Below are 25,711 nucleotides of genomic sequence, written 5' to 3'. Positions count from 1 at the left end.
CATCCCTACTACGCCAGCCTCTGGTAAGCACTATTGGATTCTGCACTCCTCTGAAATCATTTCAAGAACCAGTTTCATCTATGCCAAGAGCTCTATGACTGGGGCAAGTTACTCTACTCTTCCTGCAGAACAAGCACTTTGAACTTAGAAAATGCTACAGGCCTGCACAAACAGCAGATGATATTAACATCATCTTGTTCGGCATCCCAAGTGACTGGTGAAGAAGAACATACAAAAGTACAACATGCATTAGCCAAAGCATAAAATGATGATGAAGGCAGTATTCAGATGAATCAAGAACTTCCCCTCATAGAATAAAATCCTTTTATCATTACACACAAGTGACCTATATTCCAAATGGGACAAAAGAAAGAAGGGGGTGGGGATAAAAAATGCAAGAAGGGAGAAGCAAAAGGAGAGTGAGCAGTGATTTCCAAAGCTTATTTTCAAATACACCAAGAGTTTAGAAAGCAGGTAAATGTTCAGTCCAGAAAGAGATGTCTGAGTCAAATTTCCACTACTTACTAAACAAACTACTTCTCACCATCAGCTCCGGATACTGTCAGCTCTAGTAACCTCCTTGTTGGAAGCTAGTGTTTCCACGTGTTTTAAATAATCTGATAAACTAAAACCATGAGGGTAGCTGATCATACCCAAATGTTCCCTATATCCAGGCAATAGGATAACAAAAATATTTAATGCTTTTTAGCTCCTAATAATTGTATAATTCAACTATGATTGTCCTCCTTGTTTCTCTTCTGATGGTCTTCTGAAGGTCACTACCACGTCTAGTGTGGAAAGAAGAATTTGTAAACTTGCTCTCTGGTTCTGGGAAATGTTTGCTTTACTCCTTCATGGTATGTGGCTGTTCAGTAACTGGCACTTAATGAACAAGGTTATATTTAGAATGTTGTGAATCAGAGGATTCTAGCTTCTAAAAAAAATATTTTTATTACTCTGTGGCAAGAAGCCTCAGGAAAATAAAAATGGGTACCTTACAGAATTAGAGAAAGAGTACTATAAAATTCTGCATTTGAGTGAATGTAGGAAATAAATTTTGTTTGACCCTCAGAGCAATTTTGTGAAGCAGATAGCTTTGACAGATTTAGAAATAAGTAGTATATGACAACCAGTTAGGTTTAAATTTCAAAATAAACAAACAAAAAAACTTTTTCCTAAAAATATGTTCCAAATGTTGCATAAGGCATACTTACACTAAATATTTCTTTGCTGTTTACCTGAAATTTAAATTTAAATGGGCGTCCATTATTTTTTCTGGCAACCCTATGGAAAACTGACCCAGCTAAAGTGATAGGCCAACTCCTCTACGTGGTCACTGTTATGTTTAGATCTCCTTCAATATGTCTATGTCAGCTTCCAACTCAACTGTTTGTAACCTTGATAATGTCTCTTAATGGTTTAGATGGAGAGTGGGCTGGATATAGGTAAATTATTATAGTTGATAAGCACTGTTGCAGAAATGTCTGAATTACATTTTCAAAGTACTTCTTGTCATATTATCTAATTGATCATGACACCTCCAGAAGTTAAACCAAGAAGTTATTTAGGCCCTTGTTTTTCAGATATGATGACTAAAACTCAAAGTTCAGGAGGTCTATCCAGCTAGTAGGGACATCCTTCCTGGAAGGCTAAGTCTCATATATAAAAATTCAACTAAGGAGCATACTCTGTATTCTGTTCGTGATTAATATAACAGATGATATTAATAGGGTGTTTCTAACCTTTGAATTAAGAGACAAGCAGGGATGAGCCACTTTACATTAGTTTGGCTTACATCAAAATGATAAGAAAAGGAAGGATTGTCTATTAAGAATTTTTTTTAAAACAACTTCATTTAAAAAAGTATTTAAAACATGTTTAAAGTGTTAAATATACTGAGAATATGATGTGGTATAAACAGGTTATTCTGCTTTTAAAATTATAACATTGTCTTAGTGCTTTTAATAAAAAATATTGGTTCTATTGTGTCATTATCATCATAAAGAGCAACTCAGCAACAAAATCACTAAAACAGTTGGAACTGCATGAAATGTTTTCCATAGCAGTCAAGAGAGCCATTTTAAAAACTTCCTCCAGCAAGTCAATGAGCCAAGCCTCACAGTCTTCTGGTGAGTTGATTTATCTGACAAACCCTGACTTAAAAACTACATATTGGGCACAGGATTGCTTTCACAGCGAATGCCCCAGAGGACGACATGGGTTCAGCCAAATTAAACATCTAATGATCCTTCTCAAGATGAAGAGAACAAATGTCAGCACATTTGAAAATACCTATTAGGGTTAAAAAAAAAAAGACAAAAACAAAGACTTCATCTCTCACTTAGTTTTTAAAATGGAAGAATTATTGAATATGATATTTGTAAGTTTGAAAGTTAGCTGCTGTTTGTAAAATTACCCACCTTGCAGGATTCATTAGAGAACCTATCTTTCCTTGCACCTCTGGCTCTCTCCCCATGTTCATGGGTACTCTTTCTTGCCTCTCTTCAGCCTCTCCCTGTAGTAACACTTCTTTATCTCTCTTTCTCTGCATCATCCATATCTCTGTGATCCTAAACTCTTGGTTTTTCATTATTATCCAAATTTTCTCTCACTTCTCTTTTTCCTCCTTTTCCCTCAACTTATTATATATGCAATTTTATACAAAGGTAATATTTTTAAAATATTTAAAAACTACATAATTCTGTTATGATTAAAAACATTCTCATATTTGTGTATTATTAGATAGAACATCGAGTATCTAATTCCTATATTTTAAAATTGTACTTGAAAATGCTTTATAAAACCTAATGTAATTTTAAGGATTATTATGTCAGGTTTATTATGTGCATGAGTACTGTTGCTTTTTTCCTTGATATGATCTTATAGACTAAAATTCACAATCTTGTGATATATAGTATTTGACATGTTAATAAAAATACTTCAGAGTTTTAGAAGTATTTTACTAGAGTAAAAAATTATTTGTGTAATGGAAAATTCAATTAGGATAAAAACCTAGGTGATAATTTTCCCATATCAAGTATTAACACTAATGTTTTATTATAATTCATTTTTTAAATTTCTAATACAAACTTGGCCTTTCCTGGTGCTCTGGATTTCCATAATAAAGTCCTATGATCTGGCATTTGTAACCATGCAGACATTATAATGTTTTTAACTAATTTGAGAATTAAGTCTATACTATTATTTATTTTTATCATAATAAAAAGTTATATATAGTTTAATTTTTTATTCATTCCTTTTTACTGCTAAGTTACTTTGTACTGTCACTATTTACTATGAATAATTCAATTTGCTAAACATGTTTTTAAAAACTCATGTCTTAAAAATAATTCTATTTAAAGTCATATTGTGGCCATTGAATACCACATTCTCTAGTATCTCTCTGATAATTCAAGTCATGCCTTGGAGAAAGAAATGGCATTTTGTGTTTGTCAGCTCTTCTAAAGATAAAGAAGTTAAAAATAACAACAGATATTTCACTTATAGTGTTTTCAAAGGCTCTCAGGACATACTAGTTATTAATTTTTTATTTTGTTATAGGAAGTGCCATTTATTTCTTCTTACCCTCCATTATAAAAATAAAGAACATTATAAGATGGGTTTATTTTTCATTTTAATTTATAAAATACATTCATCGTCACCAAGTACATATGATTATGTACTTGAGATGCCTTCAAAATTAATACAAACTGACACATAAGAGAGCTCTGTTTTCCTTGTGATTTTATCTTACTTCTTCTTCACAATCACAAATTCACTGATTCAAGACAAATACTAACACTATTGTTATGAAATTTCAAGTGTAGACCAAAAACCTGGAAAGAGATATTCAAATAGTGTCTAAAAAGTCTATTCATTTCTTTAATGTGACTGACAGATCTATGCTAAGCATTTGGATTCCTACTTCTTATTTTAGGATTCATGGTAGCCTCCTGTGCCAGGTACAGACCTAAGAATACCTCCTTATGGTCTCACTGCAGCCTGGCCTAGCCCAGGTATCAAGTGCTACAGTCATTTCTCAGAGGTGCTTCATTTCAAAATGATTTCGATCAACATAGAGTCATGCAAAACAATTTAGAGCTATGTGAAGATAATTTTTTTGTTGTTGTATAAAACTGGTGGGATATCAATATAGGAGAAGGTAACAGAGTGTTCACAAGAAATGTTGAAGGAGATACTTACAATTTCATCTGACTGAATCACTAAGCACTTACCTGGATAATATCGGGCCAGGCCTGTAGCACTGCCAAACACCTGCCACAGCAATGAAGGGTCTTCCTCCCGATTTTTTTTGAAAACTTCATCTAAGGCACTTGTCCAGTTGAGTTCATTTAACACTATTGTTGCTACAAAATAAATAAATAAATATATTTAAAAACTTATAATTAAAAACTGAATCTGACTTCATTTATTTACAAATATTACACATTCTCATTGCTTTATCTGTAAAACTTTTCTAAATCAGTGGTTATCTTAAGTTTTAGACAGAATTATTTCTTCAGTTAAAATGTGATATGAAGTGGTCCTGCTGACATTTAGACTGGATATCTCTGTTGTAGGCATGACCCATGCACTGTAGAATGTTTAGCAGTATCTCTTGCCCCTGCCTATGGGATAGAAGCACCATTCTCTGAAGAGACAAACAATAGGGCTTCCAGATGTGGTCAAATCATCCCTGGAAGCAACATTGCTCTTGACTGCGCACTACTCTGCTCTACCCGCTTGAGCAACAAAACAGGAGGGCTAGGTGACATTCCTCCTAATCCTCAAGACAAGTTGGAAGACACCTACAAAGTTCTTCTGCAGTTTAAAGACCTCAGCCCTTCATTACTGATGGTGCCTTGTGGTATACTAACATAAATTAGCCTTCAGAGTTTAAAAAAAAATCGTCATTGAGCACTGCTTACTAACTGTAGTTACAAAACAACAAAAGGCATAGTTTTATAAAGGAAAATGTCATTCAGAGATTTGACCACATCAGTATTAAAAAATATGAACTCGGGCTGGGGATGTGGCTCAAGCGGTAGAGTGCTCGCCTGGCATGTGTGCGGCCTGGGTTCGATCCTCAGCACCACATACAAAGATGTTGTGTCTGCCGAAAAACTAAAAAAGAAATATTAAAAAAAAATTATCTCTCTCTCTCTCTCTCTTTAAAAAAAAGAAAATATAAACCAGTTGTTACTTTATTACTAACTTTATAAACAATAGTTTTGATTTCTCCTTTATTTTCCTGGTTATTCAATTAATTATAGTATGGGGCTAATAAGGACCAGGCATCTTTTGATGCCTATTTAATAACTTCTCAGTAATCTTGGATAGGTACTATAAGTATATCATGCATTACAATGAAAGTCATTTAGATGTGGATGTGAGTTAAAATACTATATAATTTATAAATATGGGTCTCTGTGATCATTACATACTAACATATTAAAAGTTTAGTTGGCATAGAATGTAATTTTCCCTGTACACAAAAGATCTCATATATAATGTCATGTCTTTATATGTAAAACATGTATCATTCTTCCAGCAGGTTAGCAGATTGGGCCACATTGCATTTAGAAACTCTGATCAGGCCTCAATAGTGGAAATATGCTGAGGATAAGGACAGGAGACATTGTTTTACTTTATTCTTTTCTACATCCAGAGAAAATAAAGCCAACAAAGCAATCAGTTAAATCATGCACAAGCTTTTACAAAGGTAAAAGAAAAAAGACCTTTTGTCAAGAAAGATGCATAGCATATGTGTTTATATTTTAAAGTTTGTGTCATTTACAAAAATGAAAGAAAAGAAACAACAAAAACAAGGGAATTGTAACATTGTTCTGGGACAAGCATCCTGATGTGGTTCTCATTATTGAAAACTAACAAGATTTTCATCTTTATGGATGTGATTACTTTCAGAAAGATCAGTTGTGTGTGTGTGAATATTCATGAGCTGAGTCAGATCCACAGTGCATCTGAGATACTAGAAAATTCATATTCAAGAGCATGATCCAATGAACACTAAGTGGCCAGTTATTCGAAAATTTACATTCACATAGATAACCTGAACTGATACTCCCTATTCATGAATATTTATTTTAATATACAACACATCTCAGAAAGACAGAAATCATAACTTTTTAACATTCATGACTTGTTATTACAAGTCATGTTATTCTACCGTACAAATAGTATTTATTTATAATACAGATAGACTTCATTAATCCCCATCTCTTCTATCTCTTCAATTTCCTTGTCTTTTTAATTCACATCAAGCAACAAACTGGCATCTCATTATTTTTAATAAAGTTTTATTTGTTTACAAGGCTGCTGATTTTTATTTAGTTTCATTTGATAGCTTAACAATTATTAAGTATTAGGCACTGACACAGTAATTGTGAGTTCTACTATTATGTATTGGCAAAAACAGACAAGCTCTAAAATTTTCCTATCACCATGGCAATATATTTTGTAATTCTGAGTTTACACATTTGAAAATTCATTTACAAACAAGCCACTTGTAAGGTAAATTTTAAATGCTTTTATCAAAAATACATTCATCTACAAATGGACAAAGGATGTAACAAATGTACAGACTAAGTACTTGTGCAGATTTTAAGGTTTATTCAAAATGAAAGATATAGTATTATATGCCTATCATATCAGCAAGATTTATAAACTTAGTGTGTAATGAGAGGTAAGGACATAGGGACAACCTTTTGTCAGTGTGTATTTACAAAAACTTTCAAATGCAATCATTAATTTATTGGTCACAATCTTTATTTGAACATTTAAAGTCAGAAAACAAAATACAAAGAATCTGCCATGGGAATATAAAACTAGTGAAACCTTTTTAGAGGTCAGTTTGACTATACCTATCAAAATGTACACTCTTTAATCCAACAATTCTACTTTAAGGTATATAAACTAGGGAGAGAGTATGCTCTGCAGTCTTTAATCAAAGAAACACATTTCCTCAGATTATGGAAAGCAGCTAAAAGTGTCAAAGAAAATATATAAATTATCAAACAAATAAGCAAGTAAAATGATCTTATTTTGGACCCTTGGTTACTTAGCTGCATTTTCTTAAACCAGATTATGAATTAACGTGAAAAAATATACACATGATTTTCACAACCTGAAATTAACAGACTTTTCTTAAATACTATAAAATTAAAGAACTCAACCAGAATTTCTAAGGAGGCTGACATTTCTGTCGCTGAGGTACAAGCATGCTCAAGATAAAGCAGTGCTGAGATCACTGAATACTCAGCAGATGATGGAATGAAAAGCTAAAACACAACACTGTCCACGCTAAAGCTCCTTTGTCCTTCCCTGGATGTGAACTGTTGTCCCTGCAATTTCATTATGTCTGTACACATACAACCAATCTCTCCCCTTCTTCCTCTCTAAATTTGTAAATAGGTTTTATATAGGAAGATTTTTTTAAAGTGATTCTGGTTAAAACTGGGGAAAAATCCAAGTGTGTTAGTTAAAAATTGTAAAATTTAAGAAACCCCAAATAAATTATTTTTTAAAATAATTTCAAATATTTCTTGTCCACAAATAAAACATCCTCTTTTGCTAGGACAGATATATTTAATAATATTGATTCTATTTCTGGCTCATTATCTATGAATTGTTGAGGATTATTTGAAATTACATTGTATTTGATATTTTCAATAATATCTTGTATATGACATTGTGTTATACTGTATATTATATATATATACTGTATATATATATATATATATATATATATACACACTGTATATTATATCTGCTTTTTTTCTTCCTCATCCTAGACAAATAGTGATGTTTTACATCCATACAAACTTGTTTGAACTGATATTAGAAGTATGAGTGTATTTTTTACTACAGAAGACTAAACCATCAATGGGAACCTAGCCTTGAACCTACTGACACCAATCAACTTAGCTAAGTATCTTATGGCTATATTAAGAGTAAAATTAGTACTCATTTTCGGTTACCTTTTATGAAATGAATATCTTTATCTGTTAGAAAGTTGTATTTTGCAAAAAAAAAAAATTAAGTGTTTTATAATGCTCAAGGCCAAACCTACTAAAAGCAGAGAATACTTAGAAAGCAAACCTTGACTTAAGGGCCTCTATGCTGGATGGCATCATAGGATTTCACTGATAATTGATTCAAAATGCCAAGCATACAGCTCTTTTCTTCATCTACTTGGCTTTCAAAAACATGGCCTTGGTGTTCAGCAATCCTCCTTTAAGAGTATTTTATTGTTCAGTCTGGCTTCTCAAGGGAAGAAAGAGAAATCCAATTTGTAACAGCACAAAAGAAGTACCTTACATTTTCTGTTAGTTCTTCCAAAAGTACGTGACTCTTCTATCCATGCCTTGTTTGTGACATGGAATACAGAATCATTGAGAAGCTCTGAATTTAATTTTCTTCTGCAAACTTCAACCAAAAAAAAAAAGATGTATTATTCCTCCCTTTGAAGTTTGAATTGGCTGAATGTATTCTGTTGCTTTATTCAGGGTTCAAGTCCTCACTATGCACTGAAGGTACTATACGGCAGTTTGAAAAACCTCAACATCATACATACTGTCCACAAAAGCTTTCTATTTTTAAGTTTTATTGAAATACCATTGACATAAATTATTTCATATTGACATATTAAAATGTAAAACTTGATGTTTTGATATACATAAACATTGTGAAATAATTATCACAAGCTACTTACCTTATCTATTACCTCTAAGCAGCTAACACTGTGTGTGTGTATTTGTTTGTGTGTACTGAGGAGATTTAAAATCTATTCTGTTAGTAAGTTGCAAATATATAATAGAGTATTATTAGTAGAGTATTAACTATTTTCAATCTGCCATATCTTAGGTCTCAGTTGAATCACTCATTTTACATAACAAATTTTGTACCCTTAACTACAGCTTTCTAATGAAATTCTAGAGAAAAATATATTTGTTGTAATTTATTTAAAATGTAAATAACTTTGATAAAACTTTTATTAAAATTGTAGCTACTAAAGCTGTGGAACTAGATATCAAAATTATTTTTGTTTAACAATGCCTAATATAAAGTAAAATAAGCAAAACAAGAAAACTGGGCACAGCACTTACTACGCTAGTTTCACTTAACTAATAATACTACTCTGTTTTTATAAAAATTAGCGTATGTTATTTAAATTATTGCTACTATTAAGAAATAAAGTCAGCATAATATTAAACACTTACCGAATTACCATTTTCTATGCATTATCTCATTCAACTTTTAGAATAACGCTTTGAATATAATAGTAGTATTACCACTTTTGATTAAAAAAGTAAATCTTCAAAAGGTTATTCAAATATCACACAGTGAGAACTATAGAAACTGTGTTTATCAGATTCCAAAATCCCCACTGTTTATGAGCTGTTTCTAAACTCTGATTTTACATACAGCTCTGATACCTAGAATTTTGAATCTAAAAACAATACTGCATATTCCTCTGTAACATAATTTTTCTCAACTGGGAGCAATATCCATTCTCAGGGAAGACATGGCAATGTCTAGAGAAATTCTCCATGACCAGGACTAGTGTGATGCCATTGGTGTGTAGAGGGCAGATGCCAGGGATGCTCTAAACAACCAATAACACAAAAGTCAGATCCCAGAACAAAGATTATTCAGCCTAAAACGTCAGTAGTGCCCAGCTTGAGAAATTGCTCAAATACAACTATAAACACAATTGGATCACTTAGGAAAAACAGCAGATTATCAATGAACAATGTCAATAAAGGCCACAGTAACAAGCCTCCAAAGTGAAAGCTGATATATTTTAAAATAATAGTATTTCATAATATAAATTATGTCAGTCTTTCAAGCTACATTTTGGCACTCTTGGCATTGAACAAATTTCCACTTTAGAAAATCTAACACCTTACCTAAATCTTAACTTAAAACCTTAGCTAAACAAGCAAGTAAGAATTTCAAAATTAGTTTTTAATACTATGAAATGTATTCCCTTCCACTACTTTTACATTTGGACAGTCAGAATATTAGAACTTTATAGCATTTTTTGCTTTAGATTCAACAGTATTAATTCAATTTCTAAAATAAAATTATACCTTTTATCTTTACAGCAAAAGTTCATTCCATATCATAGTAAATAAGGTGGTCATTAAAAGTGTTGCATTTAACAGCTGAGCTGAGCCAGGTGTCAGTAATTTTATTCATCAATCCTAATCTCTAAAAAGAAAAATGTTAATAAGAAGCAACCCACTGATCCAATTAAGTGCACAGACAAAAAGAATCCACTTTAAGGACTAGACAGTGTGCATAAATATTAAAATGAGTGAATCTTTTCAGTGGATTTGGCTTATGGAATCTCATCTAATCCCAGTGTAAATGAAAGATTAATAAGGCACAGGGAGATGGGAAGAACAAATCTAATCTCTCTAATCATGTCTCAGGCACCGGAAGTCACCTCCCACTGAGGACAGGAGAACAGAAGGCTCTGGGCACTTGGGCACCTTGATGAGGAGATAAGCCTTATTCCTATGGTTAATTTGGTACAAATATTAAAAGGCTCTTGTCCTTGTCAATTCTCTAACCACTGTATGGCTGAGATTACTGGTCTTGCTCCCTATTTCTTTAGTTTCCCGTAGAATGAGCACCTGGCCAGTGCCCAGAACACAGCTGTTCAGCTCTAATGAAATCTGCAAATTGTAGAGCACATAGGAGGAGCTCAGAAAAAAATCCATTTCATTATTAAAGGCAATAAGAATAATGCAAAGGAAATAGAAGATATTAGTATCTAATATCATGTCTATTAATTGAAGGATTTCATGTCGCCTTAAATAAAACGAAAATTACCTGCAAGATTTTGGGGTGGAATTTGCATAAAAATGTTCTTAGAATAGGAGGCAAGGTAAAAATTTTGTTTTATTCTTCAAGCATTCTAAGTTTTTCTGTACCTTATCTTATGAAGACCAAATATGTTATTAGTAAGCTTGGTTGCCACAAGTCACTGGCACAACATGTCACTTACATCATTTAACCTCTGGTGCTTCTACTGTGCTTTTTAATCTTAAAAAAATAAAAAGGAACATGACTATATGAAGGATCCTAAGAGATTGGTGTGAAAGTCAAACCCGGTGAATTTCAATGAAATTATGAATGGATTTTGAATCAGTGAACACAATTGTGAACACATTTTATTACAATTCCTTTCTCAGCTGGATTAAAAAATTGCAAAGTGCACATCTCCTGTAAATGTCTTGCATACACAAAAGCTTTTTTTTACATGTCAGCATAGTATTTTAGTGTTGTCTGTTTTCTTTTCCTTTAACAAAAACACATTTTTTCACGTACAGCAATGTGAATGTTGTACTGTTTATTTTCTATAAATTCACCTTCCTTCTGCCCATCCTCCTATTTTAAAGCTGTCAACATCTTAAAATTCTCTTATAATCAGTTGAAATATTTTCATTTTAAATTTGTGAATGTTACCTAATTTGTAAATATAAATCAGGAGTGTTAGAGTAAGTACCTGAAGGACATAATACAATTTCTCCCATTAATACTGCCTCATAAGATATTTTCATTAGAAATTTGAGTATTAGTAAATAAAATGTAAAGAAATTTGTTAAACCTCTAGTTCTGGACATTAGAGTATTTCAGTAAGCAAACAACCTGCTAACCTCTGAACAAATGAAAACATTAAAATGTACATTTAAAAAATCAAACTCAGAGAATAGAAATGAAGTTTGAAGCCAAATAGAAATGAATATGCAATAGAGACCAAATTTAAAGCACTCCAAATGAAGGTTTTCTTTGTCTTTTCTTTTTTTTTATTGTGTGTATGTGTGTGTGTGTGTGTGTGTGTGTGTGTGTGTGTGTGTGATTACTGCTTTTCTTGTTGGTAATGCCTTTTTTTCTTTGAGTAACTGAAATTTTTAAAAATGAGGATGCTAAGGTAGATAGTGTAAGCACCATTCTCACCATTCTCCCACTCTAAGATTGCACATTTTTCTGCCAGAAGCAACCCTTTAACCTTAGGGAGGTGTCGCTTCTGTAAACCACAACTTCCTCATCTGCACAGAGGCGACAATTACAGTCTGTCTCACAGAGCTGCTCTGACATACATTTACACATACTTAGAACACTGCCTGCCCCTCGTGACAGCGAAAGCTACCTGCCTCTATCTTTATTATCTTCTCAACTTCTTCATACTCATCACTTAACAGATTTTTTTAAAGCACATTTTGCTGAATCAGTTCTGATTTAGCAGCTAAAATGCTAGAATGAGTGACTAAAACCTGGCACTCTCTCCTGTCCTCAAGGAACCTCTGCAATTGCCCCAGCCCTAAGTTTATGCCCAAGAACAATGCTTGGTTTTGTTGCTATGAATCTCATGAAGAAAAGGAAGTATCAATCTTTCAAAAGCAATTATAAGGCTAGAATACACACACACACACACACACACACACATTAATGATAGCATTTGGTATCTTATACATTTTTTTTCAAGGAGATAACATTTATAATACAGTATTCCCAGATCTAAAATCAAAACGCGGGCTGGGGATGTGGCTCAAGCGGTAGCGCGCTCGCCTGGCATGCGTGCAGCCCGGGTTCGATCCTCAGCACCACATACCACAAAGATGTGTCCGCCAAGAACTAAAAAATAAAAATATTAAAAATTCTCTCTCTCTCTCTCTCTCTCTCTCTCTCTCTCTCTCCTCTCTCACAAAAAAAATAAAATCAAAACGCATTGGTGAATGCTGCTTTGAATTCAGCTCTGACTTGGAAAAATTGTGGTAAGAGAACTAAAGATTATATAAGATGTAACAGGCATACCATACTCGATACACATGCATGTGCATATATATGAACAAGCACAGAGTATTATGCACATGCATGATCCCATTAAAGCTGAGAAGAAACTCTGGCTGAGACATACAGACCAAATTAGATATGGAATATCTCTTGCCTTTCTCTGAGACTATTCGACTGCACAGGGAATTTATTGTCTCCATATAAATGCAGACTTCTGAATTCACAAAGAGGGATCAAAAAGTATTGGAGCTGACTAATGAGATACGGTTGAAGAGGGAGGATAACAAGGCTCCTGGGGACAAGGGTGATATTGTCAATGAAACACACACTGCTTGCACTTAAGGGTTTGTGTCAACCAGTTTCAGAACAAAGAGTTGCCTGGTGATTTTAAGATGGAAAGATCAGATGCACTGAAGCAGAATACAGAGAAGTCAGCCATAATCAAGAACAGTGATCTTTTGGTTTAAACCCCATACACTGCTTCAGAGTTGGGAAGGAAAATACATCTCAGAAAGTAAACTACAGATTACTACATACAGATTCATATTCATAAAGGTATAAACAAATTCTAACATTTTCAAGATAATGTGAGATTAATACTCTTAGGATCATCTAAAGTTGCACGTACATAGAGAATTGTCCACATGTATGCCTTCAATACCTGCATACATACATGCACAGCACTCAAGGTTTTGGAATGCATGCAGCAATATGGATATTGATATACAATAATAAAATTATTAATACTGTCCATATTCAGGATGTTTACAACATCATAAACGTGATTTTTTCAGATTTTATTGCACTTATTATAATTATGGACATGCTGAATTTGGATTTATAAATCTTAGCTACTGCATTGCTCAGCAAATACCTTAATAACACAAACATAATTCCTTTTCTATTCTAATAGATTTTATATTTTTATATTTTAATTTTTTCTATTTTCTATTCTAATAGATCGCATATTTTAAAAATTTCCCACAAAACATTGAATTTATCAAATTATAAAAGCTCTAAACATTCTGACATAGATTTTAAAACATATAATTAAGAACCATTTCAAAATAAGTATTCCGAACATAACACTATTAAAATGACTTCAAGGCTTTTGATCTGATGAAATACAATAGAGCACGGTAAACAACCACGTCATGTCATTTCTGGCTCCAATGCATATATCCTCTTTTCTAGTTTCATAGTCATACTTCCTAGGTCTTTTGCAATGACCTTTAAATAGTCTCCAAATTTTCAACTTCAGATTATTTTCATCTTATTGGTGTCATCATATTCCAATTGGGAAATGCCTTCCTTAATTACAAGTCTTCAGTTATTGTTCACCAAAGCAGGTCTTTCATGACTGGCTTCTTCTTTTACTCCTCTTGTATGCACAGTAAGTTGGAGCCACAATGAAAGACTGTCGCCATTCCCTGAGGATGCAATGTTTCCTGCTGCCTGCCATGACACTGCATATAATGCTGTCTTTATATGGACTATGTTTTTTTCCATTCCTACTTGTTAAACTTCTCCTTTCTTTCATATTTCAGGTCAGTATCACCTTTATAGGGTTGTCTTTGATTTTTTACCATTCTTCCTCCCTTTCATGTAGGAGAGTATAAACATCCTATCTACTCTCCTGCAGCTTTTATACATCTATTAAAATACTTCCCACATTTCATTATCATTGTTTATTTTCATGCCTCCTGTTATACTGTGAGTAGCTCTAAGGTAGGCATCACATGGTATTTTATGCCCATTGTCTAGAGTAAAGTAAAATAGGCAATGTGATAGACCTGTTTAATACACAGCTATATAACCTTGGGCAAACTATACAATTGGAAGTGCCTTTAGCTTTTCAGATATACTGTGCAATGAACAGTAATGACTAAAATGTTTAGGTAAACAATACATACTTGTTACATGAATATATAAATTGTGACTCTCATGTGGGGTCATATTTTAAGTTAGAGCTAATTTTTCAATTATAGGCAAAAAGATTCTACTTCATTAATCAGCTTTCATTGTGCCACTTTAAATCTGAGCAAGTACAAATTGACTAGTATTTTCTTTTCTTCCTCTAAACCCATATTAATTGATGAGAAGTTTCTGGGCATCATCTGAATTGAAGGGTTTCATCATTCTGGTAAATTGTTAGTTTTGCTTCTAGATCTGTCATATATCAACCAATTTACTGGGAGATATTTTGAAGAGTTTGCTATAAAACTGTGACCCAATTTTTGAGGGAAGACACTATAAATATCTAAGAAGTTTTATATTATGTATCTCCCAGTCTGCATGCTTCATTTCCTAATCACTTGGTTTCTGTTCAATAAATGCATCCATCCAACAAATATTTATTGAGCACCTATTATGCATCAGGTACTGTTCTAAGTGTATCACGTACTGTTCTAAGAAAAGAAGTAAGGCAATATTTTTTCTTAAATGTCCAGATATAAATATTTTCATAAGTATTTTCTGTCATTTAGATAGTCTGTGTCACTACTCACTTTACAGCTTTAGCAAAAACTCCCCGTAGACAACCATAAACAGATATATGTGACTGTGTTCCAATGAAACTTTGCTTATAAAAAAAAGTGGACCACAGCTTGCAGACTCTTTCGCCAAAGCTATAGGGCCTATCAATATTGACAGAACTCCTAACATTCTAGCAGAGCAGAAATGCAATCAATGAACTGGAATATGTAAAAACATCATACATGCTCTTTAAAAAATGAAAACTGAGGATCTATAGAGATGGACTGTGTGATTGGTTAGCATTTTCAGGAAAGTTCTCTTTGAAAAGATGCATTTTAAACTGAGATATAAAAGACAAAGACCTATAAATAGTAAGATCACTATAAAATTTTTATAAAATAGTAGACATTAATGATACTGACAAGCAGAAAATGCCCCAAATATCAGCACAACAGCATTATGAGCAAGTATGACATTTCAAAGATAGAATCACACAGTTTTCCTGCAGCACCAAAATATCCAGGAAGACCCATTTGGCACAAAGGAGTATTGTGAAAGATTAAAAATGGCTTGGGTATTTTTACTGTAATAGATATTTTTTTTTCTTTTTTTCCAAATTATTTATTTTTATTTTTTATTTTTTTTATTTTTTATTGTTGGTTGTTCAAAACATTACATACTTCTTGACATATCATATTTCACATTTTGATTCAAGTGTAACAGATTTATCCTAGAAAGGAGGTCTGATGCCAGCATTGTATTTAGTCTTTAAGAAGAGAAAAAATAAAAACATACAACATTAAGACCCATTACCCACCTTCTCTCTACCTCTCTTCCTACCCTTCCTAGCATCTAGTAACCTCTGTTCTACTATCTGCTTCTAAAAAGGTTGAGCTTTTTTTAGCTTCCACCACATGCAATATTTGTTTTTCTGTGGCTAGTTTACTTCACTAAATATTATGTCCTTCAGCTCCATCCGTGTTGCTACAAATGACAGAATTTCAATCTTGTTATGGCTGATTAATATTTCATTTTGTGTGTTGAATGAGACAGTACATACTAAAGTGTACTGTTTAAATTTAAACCTGCATCAGAAACTCTGAATGCATGAATGTCAACCACACCCATTCATCAAAAGACAATGCCTACAATATTTAATTGCTTAGAAATCTATTTTTAATTCCTAAAAGGGAAACCTTACATTAGTAAAACATTGCATCAGAAAGTATATTTCATAAAATGAAAAATTTGTCATGTTAAAAAATAAATTTAATTTTAAACAAATAGTTACACACACATACACATACATACATACACACACTGCATATATATATATATATATATATATGTATATTACATATATACATATATATTATTTATCCACTCATATGTCTAACTTTCTACAGTACATAGAGGTAACTGTAGTCTATAACAATTAATTATACATTTCAAGATGACTAGAGAAGGGTTTGAAGGTTCCCAATATAAAAATGATAGTACTGGAGGAGATGAAAATAATAATTATCCTGATTTGATTATTACACATTTTAAATGATCTCTGACTAGAATAGGAATTTAATTAAAAAAAATAGTTACCACTCTTCTCAAATTATTCTGTTTAATAGCAAAGACACAAAGTTTAAAGCTTCTAAGTCAACTTTTGCCTTGTATCACAGACCCTATTAACACTATCTGGTCACCAGTAGCTAAGCAAAAGTTTGAACAGCAGGTGTGGAGTGGTGGTTACAAAAGAATTTCTGGAAGACACAAGGCAGAGTTGTAAAGAAAGAGTGGAAAGGTTGGGGAGGACTAGATGGTTGATTCAGTCAAGTCCTTGTGCAGGGCACTGAGGCATAGGCATTCCAGGAGGTAAATTCATTTATTCAAAATGGTTAATGACAGGCATGAGACTAGAGATGTATTATAATAATCCACAAGTGCTAAATAACTTAATTCTGAAAATTATAGGGAATCAGATAAGGGAAAATTTGAAATAATTATATTTGCATTTGAGACTCCATTCAGAAGTGAGGGTGGAACTCAGCCAGAGAAGCTGACTGTGGATTAGAAATCAGCAAGTCATGAATCCGGAAGACAAGAGAGAAATCTAATACAGTCAGAGAAGTGAGGGATAACATTAGTCTGAACCAAATAGGCCTTGCTAGAAAGGGAGAAGAGAAGCAGATTAAAAGAAGGCTGCAGAGAACTAATTCCATGGTCACAAAGGTGGGAAAGGAGAAAAGATGTTTGGCTTTCTGACTTGGGAGCCTGGATAGTATTATTTCCAGACACATGAGCAATGAGGGGCAGTACATAGGGGGACAACAATAATAAATTCAAGCTTGGCTAAGAGAGGAAGTGACTGTGAGATATCCATGAAACAGTTATTCAAAAGGCAATTATAGTAATGACTCTGTACCTTCCCTGTGAAGTCTATATAGAAGTTTAGCTATCACTTGGAATAAAGTTACCATCAAATGATACCAGTAAGATCTATGGATCTTTCAATACTAAGCTAAGAAGAAGGAAATTGCTAAAAGGAAGTAGTATGGGCTTTACACTCCTAAATGAGAACAGCATTCTTCATATCAAGTAATCACTTTATATGTACTGTCCTGTTCAACAAAAACAGCAAAATTTGCCTTTTGAGTATGATTTTCACATCTACACTAAAATAAATGCACTGATCATAAATTCCACACATCTGTGCAGAACTCAATTTATCAAGAGATTATACAAGAAGATATTGAAACCAATAAAAATCCATTATTTTCGAATGCAGTTGATTTTGAATTTTGCCTTTTTCAGAGTAGTTATTGACTTAAGTACCCAGGGATACTAGGCATGCCTGTCTTGGATGGGGAGCATTTTGACAAATGCTTGCTGTGTACCTGGAGAATAAGCAATCTCCCTTCTGCCTCCATTAGAATGATGAAGTAATCCATTGTGCCTTTACCCTCACAGAGGGTCTCCAGAGACTAAGGCAAGATGATTACATTGTCTTATAAGGCCATAAAGTTCTACCACAGGAGTCATATATGTATTATAAAGACATTTCAAATCGCTGAACATACTCTTCTCAACATCATTGCATGGCTTTCTTCCGCAATTCACGTGCACCTTTGACTTTCCGAAATGATTTAAACCTGCATCAGAAACTCTGAATGCATAAATGTCAACCACACCCATTCATCAAAAGACGATGCCTACAAGATTTAATTTCTTAGAAATATATCTATTTTTAATTCCTAAAAGGGAAACCTTACTCAACTTTCAGTGAAATATTGAATCAGAGAGTATATTTCATAAAATGGAAAATTTGGCATATGTTAAGTAATAAATTTAATTCTAAACAAATAGTTACCATTATCCAATATAAACATCGATGGCATATTGAAATGAACTTTAACATTCTTCTCAGAATATATTTGTCTTCATACTAATCTTAAAAAGGTTTTGAAAAGAAGCCTTTACTTTCTTGTCAGTTTGAATTTCATAGCAAACTAATGGAAGTCAGAATCCTTCACATTATTTGTCAGGTTCTCTGGCCTTTCCAAACAAATCCGAAACAAAGACTTTGCATTTCTTTGTCTCCTTCACTTGAAATTCTTTTCTATTCATTCTACTAAGTATCAATCTTCCATTATCTTCCCCTTTTAATTTCTATTCCTAAATGCAAAATCTCAAACACTGGGGAGACAGGGGTTTAAAATCAACTGCTTCACTATTTAGCAAATAATTTGTATTTTTTTTTCTATTTTTAAATGAAATACACTTAAGCAAAATAGCAATACCTTCTTTAGGAAGCAGGAGTGTGTGTTTGTGTGTGTGTGTGTGTGTGTGAGAGAGAGAGAGAGAGAGAGAGAGAGAGAGAGAGAGAGAGACAGAGACAGAGAGACAGAGAGAGAGAGGGAGAAAGAAAGAATGAATGAATGAATCACTATGGGTATTAGATTATAGTCTGGCTTGTATTTCAACTGAATCATACTTTGACTCACTGTGGGTATTAGATTATAGTCTGGCTTGTATTTCAACTGATTCGTACTTTGAATCATGGTGGGTATCAGATTATCATGGTGGCTTTTATTTCAATTGATTCGTATTTATTACAGGCAAAATAACTAATGTTTACTTAAGGCATTCAGTTATGATAACCTTCTACACACTACCAAAACTTTACCTAATTTCTTGAGAGGAGAGAAAATTTGAGATTTTTATACTTATAAAAAAAAATCAAATGCAATGGGTATGAACTTATTGTTTATATATATATATATATATATATATATATATATATATATATATATATATAAAACAGAAGTTAAAAAGCTTCTAGTGAAATTACTCTCTCAGTTCCAAGGGCATTATATCAAATACAAGTATACATCCAGACATACTAAACGTGGGAATATATTATAAACTGTAATGTATGAGGAACCTATTTTATTAGTTATTTAACAGGAAATGGACTTTTTAAAAACTAAATCTAGAAATCAAATCTTATTGTCTAGAATTTATATCTTTTATCCAAAATAATGAATCTCTCACATGGGTTATTAGTGTTTTTTGGAACATTAAGATATAATGCAAACAAAAATAAGTGTTGGGGAGGATGTGGGGGAAAAGGCACACTCATACATTGCTGATGTAATTGCAAAACGGCGCAGGCAATATGGAAAACAGTATGGAGATTCCTTGGAAAACTGGGAATGGAACCACCTTTTGACCAAGCTAGCCCACTCCTCAGTGTATACCCAAAGGATTTAAAAACAGCATACTACAGGGACACACCCACATCAATGTTTATAGCAGCACAATTCACAACAGCTAAAATGGGAAACAAACCTAGATGCCCTTCAGTAGATGAATGGATAAAGAAAATGTGGTATATTTACACAATGGAATATTACTCAGCGAAAAAAGAGAATAAAATCATGGCATTTGCAGGCAAATGAATGGAGTTGGAGGATATAATGCTAAGTGAAGTTAGCCAACCACCAAAAAAACAAATGCTGAATGTTGTCTCTGATATAAGGAGGCTGATTCATAGTGGGGTTGGGAGGGGAAAAAGGGAGGATTAGATGAACTCTGGATAGGGAAATGGGGTGGAAGGGGAAGGGAGAGGACATGGGGGTAGGAAACACTGTGGAATGAGATGGGTATCATTACCCTAAGAACATTTATGAAGACATGAGTGGTGTAAATATACTTTGTATACAACCAGAGATACAAAAAATTGTTCTTTATATGTATAATATGAACTGTAATGCATTCTTCTATCATATATAACAAATTAGAATAAAAAATAAATAAATGAATATTTCCCTCAAATCCATGATCACTGCTTGTTATATGAATTTCCAAAATACTTCCTTCTTTCCATTAGTTCAAATTAAATTGAATTAAATATTATGAACATCACAATGTAGACTACCCAAGTATACATTTACTTTAGACTAAAAAAATTATTTCAAATTTGGAGGAATGCACCCTTCCATACCCAAATGAAATGCATATATGTAATGTATACATGTGCATGATAAAAAGTAAATTGATCATCAAATAGAAGATTTGAAAAGGGTGCATGGATATTTCCATTTTCAAGAATACTTCAATCAAGCTGTATTTTTGAACTATTCTTTCTATTTTGGGCCAAGATTGATTTCCTTAACCTTTTTAAGTTTTCCTAGTAAATGCTTTTAATATCTTTTCTAAGCAGAGTTTACAATTATAACTTTTGAGATGTATAAATAATTGTGAGATCATTATTTTTATGGATAAGTGCTTTGAAATGAAATTAAAATATTTGGCAATATTTAAATCTGGAATCTAGAACTATTTATATCAAATACAGTGTACATCCAGACGTACTGAATGTGTGAATGTAATATTCCTTTATAAACTTCTGCCTTGGGGAATTCTTATGTGTATAAGGTTATGTACTTGAATTAAATTTTTAGTAAGTACAGACTAACAAACGGAAAATCTGAAGAAAACAAGTATGTACACGTTTCAATTTTGTGGTACCAACAGAATTTAATGGTTGAATCCAAGTATGTCTTAAAAAGAACACATACCAATCTTAATAAAGTTGAAAATCATAAAGACACATAGCATTCCTATTTAATCTACTGTGACCTGTATTTTTTTTTTCAATTTCCATTAAGATCTTATTCTCTTTGTTACAAAGAACAATGGGAAATATTTCAATTAAGGTTAATATGGTTACCATATTGCCTGGTTACCATAATGGCATGCTTACCATAATGGACTTATAATATGATATGGTTCCCTATAATGCAAAATATCTACTTGTATTAATAATTTAAATATATTTCGTTCTCTCTCTCTCTCTCTCTCTCTCTCTCTCCTCACCCATAGTGAATACATATTTCTTAATTGGAATTGAGACTCTAGCCTAAGGACAACAGAACACAGGTTAGTACGACTGTATTTTGTTATAAAATCATGGCTGTATGATTGTGTCAGTAGGAAGAGTCATTAATGTCACATATTGTGGGTCATAAATTATTCAGTTTTACAATGCAAAACAGTGAGTTGGAGATAATATTTTAACATATAAGGTTTATATTATTAACTAATATTTTATGTGAATGTTGACTTGGAGATGAGCAAAAATGAAAGAAAAAATTAAAATGATCAGAATTTAAATTCAATTTATCTACCATCTAGCTCTGGTTGTACCAAATTGTCATGGTTTTAAAATCTGCATTAAAGGGCTGGGGATGTGGCTCAAGCTAGCGCGCTCGCCTGGCATGCGTGCGGCCCGGGTTCGATCCTCAGCACCACATACCAACAAAGATGTTGTGTCCGCCGAGAACTAAAAAATAAATATTAAAAATTCTCTCTCTCTCTCTCCTCTCTCACTCTCTCTTTAAAAAAAAAATCTGCATTAAAGAGAAGAAGAGAGAAAATAGAGGATTGATAATAAGAGAGGGAAGTAAAATTTATTTTACAGTTCTATATGAATCTGGTTCATAAGGGCTTTAAAACTTGGAATAAATTATGTCTTAAAATTTATTTTGGCCACAAATTAAATTTAGGCCTAACAGTTTAGCAACAAAATTGTTAGGTAAAAATATTGATTTTCAAACATTTGGGGAAAATCCTGAGAAGCAAAGAAAGCTACATTTTAATTGATTGGTGATTTTATAAAGATAAGGATAACACAAAGATAAGTAGGTAAATAGTGAGGCAGAAATGTCAGAATATTTGTTGTGTATGTGTGTATATATATATTGTTGAGAGCCACAGCCGAAGGAGCCCCAGCAAACTTCCAGCTGCCAGCAAACTTCCAGCTGCCAGTTGATGATTGGCTCACAGCGGCCCCAGCAAACTTCTAGCTGTCAACTGATTGGCTCCTCTGTGGTGATGCTCACTGGGCTGTTTCCCCGCCCTTTCAGACCAAGGAGCTGCTCATTGGGGGACTTTTTTTGGCTCTGCCCACTGGACCCAGCCAATCGGCCTCAAGAGCAGGAGGAGTGGGGGAGGTTGAGAGGCTTGTGGGAAGCCGGTGGTGACAGTTGGGCTCTGAAGGTTTTTCCTGAGGAGCTGTTTTGTTTGGCGTGTGTGGCTCTAAAAATAAAGTTCATTTCTTTTGACAAGTGGCTCCTGAATTGTGCTCAGCCAGAATACAGCAATATATATATTGTGTATGTGTGTGTATATATATATATAATTATGAACGCAAATCCATGTATTTATGATTTAAGTGGATTAAAACATCAAGGTGATCTTTATTTTTATTTATTTATTTACTTACTTACTTATTTAATTTTATTGTTGGCAGAGTCTAGGTGTGAGAAGGAAAGTAATCTCTGGTACCCTAATTCAACCAGGGAACTAGACTTATGGAAGTTCCATCTCTCATTTCCCCCATCATGGGTAGGAAACAGAGCTCCAGAAGGTCTACTACTGGCAATTAAATGCACCAACTCAAAGGCCATACATATCACTATCACCCATAACCATGGGATAGCACCACCCTCCTGTCAACACCCTGCTAAAGATTGGAAAGTGTGTATAATTCTATGACTGTAAAGGAGCAATTCATGTTCAGTTGAGCAATGAAATCTCTACCATAACTGTTACAGCATAATACACTTGTTAAGGATATCATTATGGATTTATTATTTTTAATTTGATTAGAGTCATAACCCACAATTAGAGGGTCCATGTCTTTTCTATTAATGATTTATGTAGAAGGAAACAAAAAAGAGTACCAGCCTAACCAAATTTAAAAATACCTTTGGAATGACCTGGGGCACATGAATCTAAAGACAGATTGGTTGGAAATGGAGTAAAATGCCTGTTTTGAAGAAGAGAGGAGTGAAGTTTGGCCACATGGTGAAATTCTTGAGAGAATAATATTAAAATATCATAATTACCCTATTGGATGACATGGAGCTCTAATAACTTTTTGTATGCAATTTTTGACATACTTTTACTATAATACATTGAAAGACAATGAAAATAAGATGCAGCCTTATTTTCATTTTTATGCTGATATTTTTTTTATCCTGTCACTTTAAATATCTGCATATCCTTTCTCAAAGTAGTCTCTAGAAATAATATATTTAATTCCCTATGAATAAAATATGAATAAAAAGTCCCCTGGTGTGTATACTTTATTCTATCTATCCATAAGAATTGACTTTGTAGTAGCAAAATTTTTTATTATTGATTTCTTAGAAAATTTAATTGAACTTTAGCCAAATATTTAAAATCTATGAACTCTGAAATATATAATTATCAAAGGAAGATGGCATATGAATAACTTAAAAGCCCTCAAAGCAAAAGTGATTTCATGCTCAAAGCTTCAGATGCACAACCTATTAATAAAAAAAAAACTTTAAAATCTACCTTAAAATTCATTATTAAAATTACGTTCCTAACCTACTTTTGATAATAAGTAATAAGCATACTATGGTAATAATCAAGCTAAAAGTACTATGAAAAGAACCGAATCAATAGATAATAGGACTGGGATATATATAGGTCAGTGGTAGAGCATGTGCTTAGCATCAAGAGGCCCTCAATTCAATACCCAGCACCTCCTGACACACACAGGTGCGAATATGTACATATGTATGTATATATACATACAGTAAATTATAACTCAATTTGAATTTTAATATACTAATTCTACTTTATTATTTATAAAACACTGATTTTTTAATTCAATGAGTGAAGAAAAATATGCTTAAGTCCTCAATTCCATGTAAAGAAGTCTCCGTAGATAATAATATGGTAATTACACTAATATCAACATAATTTCTAATTTCATATAAAAATAAGCTCTGCTGATAAAAACAAAACCTCTTATTTTATCTAAAAGTTATCTAAGAGTGGTCTAGTCACTTTAGATATATTTACTGTTACCTGTATGAAATCCTTTACTGGAGGTATTAGAATATTCTTATGAATGGCAACTTTCTCATGATATTACTGCTAAGGACTGCTTGTCTAAATGCTCACTTGAATAAAGCTATTTTCCCATTACAATAAACAATTTTTTATTTTTATCCTTTAATATCTGAATGATTTACTTATTTTTAGTGTGGTATTTTCCCACCTAGAGTAGACAACTGGTATTAAATATAATTTAAAAGGGGAGTTATAATATTAACATACTTGAAATAACTAGTATATATGAAAAATTATTACATAACTCCTCTGCAAAATTAAAAGACTAAGAAAAAACAACTTAATGGTTAAAGAAAATATATGTACACATTGACTGAATTGCTCTTAGAAGACTGTTAAACCAAGTTTTTCTTATATTGTTTTTAAAGTTTTGGAGTGGATCTGAAAAGTAAAATGTGCCACAATCCAAATTATTCTTTTTTTTTTTTTTTTTTTTTTTAAAGAGAGAGTGAGAGAGAGAGAGAGAGAGAATTTTTTTTAATATTTATTATTTTTTAGTTCTCGGCGGACACAACATCTTTGTTGGTATGTGGTGCCGAGGATCGAACCCAGGCCGCACGCATGCCAGGCGAGCGCGCTACCGCTTGAGCCACATCCCCAGCCCCTCCAAATTATTCTTGAATGAAATGTTTTCCAGGTCATAGAAGCTCTGTGATTTATAAATCAGATACATTAAATATAGAAGCCACGTTAAGTATGCAGAATAACATCTTCATGCAAAATTAGTGTCTTTCAAACATAAAACCTTCCACCAACTGCTGTGTCATCCCCCTGGGAACTTCTGCCTTGTACCCCAACTAGCCCAGTCCCTGTCATTGCATTCCATATGATCAGCATTGATTACAAGAAAGTTTAGAAATCACACTAGGTCATTATAGACATGAAATTATAGTAATGGGGCAATCTTCAGTCACATTCCAGTTTGGGTGTAAATAAGAAAATAAAGGCTGCCTGTGTCCATGGA

At 33.0% G+C, this 25,711-nt stretch overlaps 1 protein-coding gene across 3 annotated transcripts in view; it reads right to left on the bottom strand.

Moving 5' to 3' along the window:
* The window catches only part of CACNA2D1 (calcium voltage-gated channel auxiliary subunit alpha2delta 1), a 483,532-nt gene that overhangs the window by 144,211 nt on the left and 313,610 nt on the right, over positions 1–25,711 (bottom strand). For all 3 annotated transcript variants that reach the window (XM_081286479.1, XM_081286480.1, XM_081286478.1), the window contains exon 7: positions 4,236–4,367. In XM_081286479.1, the coding sequence (XP_081142605.1) occupies positions 4,236–4,367 (132 nt within the window). The remainder of the gene's footprint in view (positions 1–4,235; positions 4,368–25,711) is intronic.

The sequence above is a fragment of the Spermophilus citellus genome (assembly GCF_964194105.1).
Source record: "Spermophilus citellus genome assembly, chromosome: 3".
Taxonomy (NCBI): Eukaryota; Metazoa; Chordata; class Mammalia; order Rodentia; family Sciuridae; genus Spermophilus; species Spermophilus citellus.
The sequence above is the reverse complement of the archived record's forward strand: the minus strand, read 5'-3'. Positions and strand labels throughout refer to the sequence as shown.